At 39.8% G+C, this 12,649-nt stretch overlaps 1 protein-coding gene across 3 annotated transcripts in view; it reads left to right on the top strand.

Moving 5' to 3' along the window:
* The window catches only part of LOC126195262 (intraflagellar transport protein 57 homolog), a 177,223-nt gene that overhangs the window by 27,482 nt on the left and 137,092 nt on the right, over positions 1-12,649 (top strand). For all 3 annotated transcript variants that reach the window (XM_049933787.1, XM_049933788.1, XM_049933789.1), the window contains exon 2: positions 4,614-4,792. In XM_049933787.1, the coding sequence (XP_049789744.1) occupies positions 4,626-4,792 (167 nt within the window). In that variant the 5' untranslated portion in view covers positions 4,614-4,625. The remainder of the gene's footprint in view (positions 1-4,613; positions 4,793-12,649) is intronic.

Raw genomic sequence — 12,649 nt, 5'->3', positions numbered from 1 at the left:
GGCTGAGTTGATGTGTAGGTGCAGGATTAGGTGGGTGAGGGCAATGGATTGTTCAGTTTGGAACTGGTATAGGGACTGATGGAAGGAAGGGTTGCAGCCAGAGATGGGAACTTTAAGTGTGAGGCCTTTGGGGGTAATGCCAAATGTGAGACAAGCCTGAGAAAATAGAATATGGGAGCGTAATCTGGCTAGGGCGAAGGCATGTCTGCGGAGGGAATGTAAATAAAACTTAATGGGGTCGTTGTGGGGGTGTTGTGCGGGTGACATGGTACTAGAAGGTCGAAAGTGTAACATGAGGCTGAAATGAAAATAAAACTCCTATCCTTAATAAAAGTCCTTAATCTTTCCTCTCCCACAGCCACACCGGCTGTTCTATTTGTGTTTGTTTGTGTGTCTATCGACCTGCCAGCGCTTTTGTTTGGTAAGTCTCATCATCTTTCTTTTTAGATATATTTTTCCACGTGGAATGTTTCCCTCTGTTATATTCATATCATAATTTGAACCCAACAATGACGTTTGTTATTGTCACTGTTACATTTCGAAGTCTTTTCTGTCGTCTTATTTCCTCCTTCTGTTTTTGCCAGTAGTTTCCCTTTGTATTCACCTTCTCTTTTTTACCGTACTCCACTATACAATTTTATCCCGCCGATATATACTCAACAATACGTAATAATACGTAACCCACTTCCAAAACATAACCAAAAAAATTTTTTCTTCCGCTACTGCTAAAATCCACCGTTTCGAGTTCACAAACATTTCCTTTCAGCTATTAAACAACCTTTTCGGCTAGTTTTAATAACTTTTGCTTTATTTCGATTTCCGTTTTTTCACATCACCGATCATTTTTAGCCGCTTCCCACAGGTTTTAACGTCATTATTTCTCCACCAGACAATTGTTAGCCTCATTTCCATAATCTGCCACCACCATACCACTACTTTTAATACATCCTCACGTAGTTTTTTCGAAATTTTCCCGAATTTCTCCACCCTTTAACGTGTTTTGGCGGCAACACAACCACCTAACTTTTATGCACATCGTTATCTACCTACACCATTTCACCACAGGATCAACATAACCCAGCTCCAACCAACCCCTTTTCGCCTCTTTTCACACCAGATCTCCATTTGCTTTCTACTTCACCCTTATCTCTCCCCACATATTTTTATATTAATTTTCATTTCAGCCTCATGTTACACTTTCGACCTTCTAGTACCATGTCACCCGCACAACACCCCCACAACGACCCCATTAAGTTTTATTTACATTCCCTCCGCAGACATGCCTTCGCCCTAGCCAGATTACGCTCCCATATTCTATTTTCTCAGGCTTGTCTCACATTTGGCATTACCCCCAAAGGCCTCACACTTAAAGTTCCCATCTCTGGCTGCAACCCTTCCTTCCATCAGTCCCTATACCAGTTCCAAACTGAACAATCCATTGCCCTCACCCACCTAATCCTGCACCTACACATCAACTCAGCCAATGAACACACCCGTCAACTCCTATCCTTAATAAAAGTCCTTAATCTTTCCTCTCCCACAGCCACACCGGCTGTTCTATTTGTGTTTGTTTGTGTGTCTATCGACCTGCCAGCGCTTTTGTTTGGTAAGTCTCATCATCTTTCTTTTTAAATAAAATATTTATTTATTTATCAGGTTCCATGCAACCATGGTAACCAAGGCTGACTAGAAACCAAGGCTGAATGCTGATTAGAAAATTTAAAAACTACAACACTTCTGATACTAATTTTTTAATATACTTTAACAAATAAATAATCTACTCACTAAGTGGAGGCAGGAGAAAACATACATAAAGCATATAGAAATACACAAACTTTCAGAGCTAGTGGCTCCTTGTTCTGGCAGAAGGGTTGAAGGGAAAGGAAGAGGGATGAAAGAAAAAGACTAGAAAGGTTTAGGAAATGGGGAGAGTTATGGAAAAGTCATGCGGAACCCCATGTCAGGGATGCAAATCAAATCATCATTTTTACTTGTCCATACAAACAGCTCCTGCTGGTCTATCCATGTCAGTATTTCGCTTAACACTGTGTGGAGTGAAATATTGCCATCGATAGTCTAGCAGGGGCTATCTGAATTGACAAGCAAAAAAATTATTCAACTTGCATCTTACCACACTGATGATAGACATACAGTGATTGAAATCGAGACCTATCATAAATAGAGTATTAGAGACTGCTTGCTATACATTTTCACAACCTTCAATAAACACAGTTGCTGAGCACATCTGTACCATTTGGAATCGAACCTGATTAAGTGCTAAACTTAACATAGAAACTGTTACTGCTACCATGGTAAATTCCAGTGTTATATGTTTAGCAAATGGCTGTGCAAAAGAATGAGTCATAAATTTTTGGCTTCATATACAAACCATGGACCTTGCCGTAGGTGTAACCACAATGGAGGGGTATCTGTTGGGAGGCCAGACAAACGTGTGGTTCCTGAAGAGGAGCAGCAGCCTTTTCAGTAGTTGCAGGGGCAACAGTCTGGATGATTGACTGACCTGGCCTTGTAACACTAACCAAAACGGCCTTGCTGTGCTGGTACTGCGAACGGCTGAAAGCAAGGGGAAACTACAGCCGTAATTTTTCCCGAGGGCATGCAGCTTTACTGTATGATATGGAGAGTTGCATCAAACCAGTCTCAGGACCGAAGACCACAACAAAAACAACAACAATACAAACTGATGGTTACATAAAATATGACTGTGTGTATGTGTGTGTGTGTGTGAGATTGAGATTGAGATTTCCGTATCACTGCCTGTGCTGGAGGTAAATGAAGCAGTAGATTAAATTATGTAGCCTATTTTCATTCACAAAACTTTTTTTTAATAAAGGATTTCTTGTACAGAGTTCATAGCAAGAACAATACATGGTGTTCACCTGTGTTCATTATGTTTAGGCCTTTCAAAATGACAGTGGGCATAATGACATCCTTCGAATATTTTATATTAACTCATTGCAGTTTGAAAGTAACAGAAATGTTCTCATTCTTAAAGCCAGTAGTGGAAAAGAATGGAATAACTTCATTATTGACTCTGAAAGGAATTAATTCTGTAGCCATATAACTCTTTGTTAAACAACACTCAGCACTCAAATAATATTAGCAGTCTGGCTGAAAATAGCTTTTGAAAAAGAAAAGAATTGTGGGAGTTACGCTATATTGAGCCTCTTACTTCAGAGGTGAAAATAATCTGTTCACATAATGAATAGATAATGATAATAAAATCTGCATGTTATACAAAACAGGGTACAAAGATTAGAAGAGTATAATGTGTGTTAGCAGTTGAAAAGAAAATTATGAAAAAATTTTCAATGGTCCACCCCTGTAGCTCAGTGTTCCACCTGTCTAGCTGCTATGCAGAGGATATGGATTTGATTCCCTGTGCAGCAGGTGAGTTTTGCTCAGTGGGACAACTGGAATGGGGTACACTCAGTCTCGTGAGGCCAATAGAGAGGCTACTTGAGTGAGAAGTAGAAGCTCCAAGGTCATGAAAGCTGAAAATGGCCAGTACGTACAGTGTACTGACACCACAACCTTCCATACCGCATCAAGTGCCACCGGTGGCAGAGGATGACCCTGTGCTAAGTTTATCCCAGTTGTCCCATCTGGGGCAGAATGTGAAGATTTGCTTGTTGCTACATTCATTTGAGTCTAATAACGAGCAAATTTCCCTCCTATTACTAAATTTATACTGCATTACGGTCTTCCTGAGTTGATCAGTGACTGACTTTCGAACATATATTGATACCGAAACCAAATTAACAGCACATGTTAACCATTAATGGTTAATATCGACAATTGCACGTACATGGTGAGAACAAAATGGTGTGCTGTTAGGTGTGGCATTGGAAGGCTGTGCTTAGGGGAAAAAAGGAAGAGGAGACAAGTAGATTAGGGGAAAGTACTAGGCAGGTGTGTTAGGGTAATAGAAGGCACGTGTGAGGCTGCACTGAAAGCAGTGCTGGGGATAGAGGCAGACGGAGGAGGAGGACTAGCAAGATTGAGGCCAGGGGGTTGCAACAGTGAAGGATATGTTGCAGGAAGAGTTCCAACCTGCATTATTCAGAAAAAGGTAGTGTTGGTGGGAAGAAGCCAGATGGCACAGGGTGTGACGCAGTCGTGGAAGTCAAGTACACAGTGTTTTGTCTGCTTGCTCAGCAACTAGGTGGTCCAATTGTCCCTGGACACTTGTTGGCAGTGGCCATTCATGCCCACAGACAGCTTATAGTTGTCATGTCCTTTTAGAATGCCACAAAGTGATTGTAGGTAAGTTGGTAAACTACTTGGCTGCCTTCACAGGCGGCCCTGCCTTCGTTGGGGTAGGTAATGTCTGTGACAGAACTGGAGTAAGTGGTAGTGGGATGGGTTAGTGCCACCTACTCCAGTTCTGTCAACTTTTCAATGTCTCCTCTTTATGTAAGTAGCAGTCTGTCCTGATTTGTATTGTTGATATTCCATCCCAGATTTTCCTTGTTAAATGTTTGATGTCAGTATTTCTTGTAATCATGAACATACCATACTCCTTTTAATGGGTCTCACAAGAATAAGTAGTACTTTGTTCTGTGTTCATGTAGTGTCATTTTGTTGTGCAGGTACACCAAAATATGGAGGATGATGATGATCATGTGCTGCGTACTCCAGAGAAACAAGATGTGGGGCCAGGTCTTGCATTCATGCCATTTATTGTCATGGAAGATCTTCATGACAAACTAAAGCTACTCAATTATGATACTGAATTTATCCAGACACTAAAGATGAAGCCTTTGAGCAGGTATTAAGTTTTGGAAATAATTAATATTGCTCTTGTCGATATAGTCATTGGTTTTAACTATCAAGAAATACACAAGACATATATAGTGTAAGTACTTTTAAGAAATTTTCTGTATATTCACTTCATAGTTTACATTTTTGCACTTCTTGTAATATTTTTTTCTGAATTGGTTAGTGATATCCATGTAGAAAACGGATTGTTAGCTCAGTTTTGTTGCAGAGGAGTTTAATTGTAAAAATAAAAAGAAAACTTCTTATTGTGTTAGAGTGCCTTCTTTGTCATTGGCTTATTTAAATATGAAAAAATCTTTTGTGGGTTGGAATTGAGTTTCACTTGATTATTGATTCCCCTGTGCTGAAAGAGAGTGCAATTTTCACCCCCCACCCCTACTGACTGGTCTGACATGACCCACCACAAATTCCCCCCCATGTGCCAACCTCTTCATCTCGGATTAGCATTTGCAATCTACACTTTCAGTTATTTGTTGTTTGTATTCCAGTCTGTGTCTTCATCTACAATTTTTACCCTCTACGGCACCCTCTACTACTGTGGAAGTTGTTACCTGATCTCTGAACGTATGTCCTACCATCCTGTCCTTTTTTCCTGCCAGTGTATTCCATATGTAGGGTTCTTCACTGATTCTGTGGAGAACTTCCTCGGTCCTCCTAATTTTCAATGTTCTTCTGTAGCAGCTAATCTTCGATGCTTCAGTTCTCATCTGTTCCTGTTTTCCCACAGCCCGTTATTCATTACCAAACAGCACTGCCCTCCAATTATACATTCTCAGAGTTTTCTTCTTAAAATTAAGGCCTTTGTTTGATACTACTAGACTTCTTTTGGTCATGAATGCCCTCTTTGCCTGGGCTAGTCTGATTTTATGTCCTCTTTGTTTTGTCATTTATGAGTTATTTTGCTTCCAAGGTAGCAGAATTCTTTAACTCCATGAACTTCATCATCTCCAATTTTCACGTTAAGTTTCTTACTATTCTCATTTCTGCTACTTCTCATTACTTTTGTATTTCTTCAGCTTGCTCAGTTTGTATTCTGTGTTTATTAGACTGTTCAGTTCATTCAACAGATCTTGTGATTTTTATTCATCTTCACTGAGAATACCAGTGTTATCGGCAAATCTTATCATCGATATTTTCTCGCCTGGAATTTAAATCCCTACTCTTGAACCTTTCTTTTACTCTCGTTGTTGCCAGGACGACCTGTCTGGTGCCTTGACCTTTCCTAAAGCTAAATTGATTGTCGTTAGATGATGATCATACGATAAGAGAGCACATTTTTCTTGATTTTAGGAAAGCTTTCACAGTTGCTGCATAAAGTTACAAGATGCTCTAACTGACTTTTTGTGATTATTCTTAATGAATTTCTTTAACTAAAATTTGCCTATGTGTAGAAATGATCAAGGTTTTTGGAAACATGAACTATGAGGCAACCAAATATACATGTTCTGATCCGATGTTGTAGCTAATGTTAATTAAATGAAAATAATTAATTGTGACTCTTAAGAGAATTTTAACAGACCAGGACACTGACATTCCATATAAAGAATATAATCCTAACAGAAAATTCTCTTGATACATAATTATTTGAAACAAATACATATAATTTTTAAATTGTGGGTCACCAAGGATGTGTATGATATTGTCTATGCCTCAAGAAACATGATGATACTAATACGAGCAGTGTGTGATAGATAACACAAGTTGAAAGGGTAAAAAGAACATGTAACACGAAGATTACTTTTTATTGGAAAATCTCAGAAGTTGTTCAGTTTACTAAGAGAACAAAAGACCAGAAATATCAATTCACAATTTGTGGCAGTTTTTTGCAATCAGCAGTGAACTGTCTTTGTGTTTTTCAGTAATCTGTGCCTATTAATCAGGACATCATTCATTATAGGGAAAACTGGTATCAGAAATATTTGGATTTATCTTTAGTTAAATTTGATATGCTAGTGTTCTAACCTACACCTGGCTGGGTGTACAATAGTCAATTATGAGGTGACCAATACATGTTGCACGAAGAAAATATTGGCTCCCAAGTAGATCATGATACAATGAACACTCCACAGCGAATTACAAGAATAAATACTCTCCCCCAGTAACTATTTGTATTTCTTGGTTTCCTTTTGTGAGTTACAAGAAGAAATACCACTTGGCACATAAATGTCCATTAATCCACAAGTCCAGGCTGGTGTCAGAGTCGACACGAAACAGCTACCATGAGCTCAGCGTCTGCTCCAACAGGTGAGCCGCTGGGCACAGCTGGTGTAGAACCCAGAGAGGCCGCTGGTCACAGCAAGTGTAAAGCCCAGAACTTAAGAAAATTCCGCCTGCTGGTTGTTGAACGGAATCTTAAATAGGCAGATGGAAAGATTTCCATGTGGAGCACGTGACCTGATTGTAGTGTACGAGGCACCGTATGCTGCCAGTAAGACTGGCACATCATGTGGTAGCTGCCAGAGATACCAGGGACAGCAAGCCAGCATGTTTTGGTCCTTGTCTGATAAGTTTACATACACATGAAGCATGTGCCGGCCAGCACTGGTTTGCAGGCATGTTGGCTGGTTCTGGCAGATTACTGGAGCTTGACAACCAGCTGGATGTGTGTGTATGTCTTTTTGCCGAAGGGGTTAGCAAATGGCTGTAGACATGGCAACTAGCATGCAGATCTCTTCCACGGGCTGTGTAGTGAAAGAATTAAATATTACTGTTCATACTGAACACTAATGGGTCTATTCTGTAATAATGAGAATAGTAAGTAATGTGGGGGTACTAAGTGATCAAGATGAGGAGCATTGTTCCAACAGTAGGTCCAAGTTCAGCGTTTGTTTTGGGATCTACTGTCACCTTTCTACCACTGAAGAAGGTCGAGTGTAGAAATGGTATTCCTGAAGGCTATGTGGCTTCACAGTGGCAGATCTGATTTAAATTGATTGAGAGTAGTAAAGAAAGATCGTAGATGTTGTATGTGTGTATAGTGTCTTCTGAGACGTTATGTGATGGTTACTGAAACCACGAAGTAACAGTAAACCTGATTCATAATGAAATGTGATTCCAGTGGCTGCAATAATCATGCTTCTAGTTTATACAGCCCAGCAGACAGTTTCTGTTTCTGTGAAGACTATAACATATCTTACATCAGTGAGCGTTTACATGGGGTCAGCAGCTGAACACAAGTGTGAATAATTTGATATCTTCATGGAAGTGAGTGAGGGTTGATAGTATGTTTCACCAACTACAATACATTTACCTTATATATGAAAAATGGAGTAACTTCTTCCATGTTGCAGGGGTCCTACAGTTGTCACCGCATCCTGCATCTCTGTCGCCAAATGTCTCGATCCCACCATTCTTCGTCATCCTCTTCCATTCCTCTTCTCGCCGTTCCTTCTTGGATACCACTTATCCACACTTTCCATGGACTTCCTCTTCTTCTCTTTTCAGGTGATTGCCATGAAAGTACTCTCTTGGGCCATCTGTCTTCTTCCATTCTTTTGATGTGTGCAAACCATCCTAGCAGTCTTTCTTCTATTTTATCCATAATACTGTAATGAATTTATACCTTTCTCTTACTTCCTCATTTCTTATGTGGTCAAGTCGAGAAATTCTACAGGAACTTCTGAAGTGGTCCATTTCTAAAGCCCCAAGTGTCTTTCTATTTCTTTCTGTGAACTCCCAACACTCACTTCAGTAGCTTGTTATTGGTTCAATGATGGATTTGTATAAATGAATTTTAATCTTTAAACTCATTTTTGAGGACCTAAAGTACAGTGTTTGTTTTGGATAGCCACCCTTCCCTGCCTGATCTGTTGTTGGGTATCTCTGTCATATCTTCCATCATGCAATAAGATACTGCCCAGGTAATTAAACTTTTTACACAGTTTGATAATATGTCTATCAATGTCCAGGTTACTTCCCTCCTCTCCACGACATAGACATTCCATCTTCTCAAAATTAATTTTCTAACCAAACTTTTTGTACTCTTCCAACAACTTCATAAGCATGTTAGATCAGGGTGTATACGGCCTGGGAGATCCGGGAAAAACGTGGGAATTTTTTAGAATTCCGGGATTTTTCATTGTTTTAGATTTCAGTTAAATTTTTGTAGGTTTGACGTGTAAGATCTGATACGCTGACAAAGAACTTTAGCTCACTACTGCTGAATAATACTGCAGCAATGAAACATAAATCAGAGAATAACACCAAAATAAAAGTTTAGCTGTGTAGAAAATGAGTAATTTACACAATGCACAGACCACTTTGCCGACACCGAAAAGTGTCAAAGGCTTTAGGTCGAAGATTATGCAGTACGTCCGTAACAACTAACATGCATTCGATGTGCTTGCGTCGCAATTGTTTACATTTCTAACAGATCACTGGAAAATATTACGAATAGTGGCTTGAGAAGTGTTACTTTCAAAGTAAATTTCCACGCAAGATGATGTATGTTACGTGTGAGAATGTGCAGTGAATTTCTTAAATCACAGGGCATTATAACTCTCATTCAAAACGTAACACTTGAGGATCAGCCATTTGAAAAATTTCAGGCCCAGAAGATAAGTAATTTATGCCACTATTTAAAATTTTACCGGCACATTTGTATTTGGTATGACTTAACGTGTAACACACGTTAAAAAAAGACCGAGCTTCAAGTTAGTTTTCATATTTAATGTTGTTCTTTCATAGATAAAAATTATGCAATCTATGGCAAAAAGTATAATTGGCCTTCAAAAAAAGTGAATAATGTGTTACTGAGCAATGTCACAAGTCTGTTCATGCCAGAGCACTTCGACTTTTCTATAGTATAGAAAAGACGAAGTGTTCTGGCATGCAGAGCAATACCAGTTCGCTTCTTTTCTACTTTTTTTGCCGGTGAATTGTATCTTCATCTCTGAACAGCTCTAACGTTCGCTACTACTTCTTTCTAACTAATCCTATAAATGGACAACAGAAGGCAGCTCCTTTCAAAGGGCACGGCCGACTTCCTTCCCCGTCCTCCCCTAATCCGACGAGACTGATGACCTCGCTGCCTGGTCTCCTTCCCCAAAACAACCAACCAACCAGAAGGCAGCACCAGTCAAGCGACAGGTAGCGGGACATCACTACCTTGCTCTCGTATGTAATTAGTCCAGTTTTAGAGCGAAAACCTGTGTCAGGCGCAGCTACTTTATTCCCCGCTCTAAAATTTGCTTTCAGTAAGGACAAGTATGTCTTTTACCTCTTCTATTCCTCAATTTTTCTGATTTTATTATTTTTTTATTTAAATACAAAAACTTTAATCGTTGTTAAGGACCTTTAATTACAGTCTTCCGTTTTAGAATAATTAGAAATTTTTTCCGTAAAATATTTTGTGCATTTTTGCGGTCCGTTCTTTTCGGATTTTCGTGTTGCTAAATTTTAGCTCTGGTCTTTATTTTAATACTTAATTTCTTAAATTAGGTTTATTTTTCAAATATTTTTTAATCACGAAAGTTATTGTTTGAAATGTATATTTAAACATCTGTGGGAGTTAGCAGTTTAAAATAAATAACGCTATCATATTCATTTGTTTTAAAAACATTTTATTAAAGAAACATTTTAATTATTATTAGACAATACAACAAATAATTTAGAAGGAATTACCATGTTTAACAACAAATACTGTATTTTAGGAATTGACCTTGGAGAATAACTCACTTGGAGCTGTGTGCGAGAGCATTGATTTGTTCTATAATAGATTCTCTCTCTATCTGAGCATTTTGAATGGTCCCTTCAAGTTTTGTCTTCTTCTCTTGAGGCTGCCTTATTTCTGTGCCAACAATCTTCCTTTTAGTCAGATTATCCTTTTTCCTGGATGACTCGTTGTTTCGATTTTTGAGGCCTTCAGCATATCGATCTCGTGAGTTTCTTACAGAGTGTATAAGGGACTTTGTTATTGGCACTCCTTGGACTCCGCCGTGTGTCTTGATGGTGTCGTACACCAGTCTTCTGCTCACTACAGATTGTCCCCTCATATTCTCGAAGAGGCACTCTTTGTTCATCGAGAATCCTTGCTCCGCAGCTGCTTGACCGTGCGACAAAGTGAGCGCGATTTCCATTGCCTTCTCCAGAACTCATCCAGCTGTTGCTCCTTTTTGTTGAATGTTTAGAATTTTGTTTTGCAGTTCTTCTTTACCACAGAAGGGTATTGTGCCTCTCCTTTATCAGCACATACACCGTACATTGAATTGCTCTCCACCAAAATCTGTAGAAAGGAATGAAATCGTTTGGGACCAGCCTCCCTGCACACTATTGTGGGATCAAAGCAGCTTACAGCTTTTGTCAACCTAAAGTGTAAGGGAGATTTCTCCATCAACGTTGACACGAGCTTGATCATTCCTCTTCTGCATTTGCTCCAGAACTTAGCGATTTCAAGGGCTGTGAGAGACCTGCACTTTCTGAATTCATTCTGGACAGTGAACCCAATCTTGATGTGGTTCACACCCAAAAGATTAGATTCTTTGTCCAGATTAACTGACGGCGAGATCTTCGTCGGCTGGACAAATCGTATCATCGTTGTCTCCATTATCTCTGTCAAAGCAGAGTGGAGGAATGGTGCTAGTGGCCAATCGGATTGGAAATCCTTTAGGAATGGTGTCAAGTCTCCAGCAAGAGTCGTGAAAAAGGCAATTTTCGGACCAAGTAGGTTGTCCTTGAGGTGATCCTCCACTACTCTGTATCTAGCACATTTTGGTTTGCTTTTTTCTTCCAGTTTTCCAACAAATATTCGCAGAAACGGAAGCATTACTAGAGCTCGCTCAGCAACTTCCACATTCTCCAGCCATCAGATCACGCAAAACTTTAAGGGAAACAGTTCCGATTCCATTGTCGAAATTTACAGAGCTCTTCTGGCAGGAACATCCTTAAAAAGATTGTACAAGGCACGTAAAAACTGAATTATCATCCACTGTGTTTTCTGAATTGCGGACTTGAAGGCACCATGACCAACGTGAAGCCCACACGTTCCAATTTCCAGTAAAACGGTGTCTACTCCATCAATTTCTTTCAAAAAAATTTTAAGTTCCCTTGAGAACGCGAAGTTGACGTTAGGGCCATCCGTCAATACTTGTAGGACTTTTATCATTACTTCGCCGGGAATTTTTTTCGCACTAAACACCCCCCTCCCAATTAACCATGGACCTTGCTGTTGGTGGGGAGGCTTGCGTGCCTCAGCGATACAGATCGCCGTACCGTAGGTGCAACCACAACGGAGGGGTAACTGTTGAGACGCCAGACAAACATGTGGTTCCTGAAGAGAGGCAGCAGCCTTTTCAGTAGTTGCAAGGGCAACAGTCTGGATGATTGACTGATCTGGCCTTTTAACAATAACCAAAACGGCCTGGCTGTGCTGCTACTGCGAACGGCTGAAAGCAAGGGAAAACTACGGCTGTAATTTTTCCCAAGGGCATGCAGCTTTACTCTATGATTAAATGAAGATGGCGTCCTCTTGGGTAAAATATTCCGGAGGTAAAATAGTCCCTCATTCGGATCTCCGGACGGGGACTACTCAAGAGGATGTCATTATCAGGAGAAAGAAAACCGGCGTTCTACGGATCGGAGCGTGGAATGTCAGATCCCTTAATCGGGCAGGTAGATTAGAAAATTTAAAAATGGAAATGGATAGGTTAAAGTTAGATATACCGTATTTACTCGAATCTAAGCCGCACTCGAATCTAAGCCGCACCTGAAAAATGACACTCGAAATCAAAGAAAAAAAAAATTTCCCGAATCTAAGCCGCACCTGAAATTTGAGACTTGAAATTCAAGGGGAGAGAAAAATTATGGGCCGCATCTCCAAATCGAAACAAAGTTGGTCCATTGTAATATG

This window comes from Schistocerca nitens, chromosome 7, assembly GCF_023898315.1.
Source record: "Schistocerca nitens isolate TAMUIC-IGC-003100 chromosome 7, iqSchNite1.1, whole genome shotgun sequence".
NCBI lineage: Eukaryota > Metazoa > Arthropoda > Insecta > Orthoptera > Acrididae > Schistocerca > Schistocerca nitens.
The sequence above is the reverse complement of the archived record's forward strand: the minus strand, read 5'-3'. Positions and strand labels throughout refer to the sequence as shown.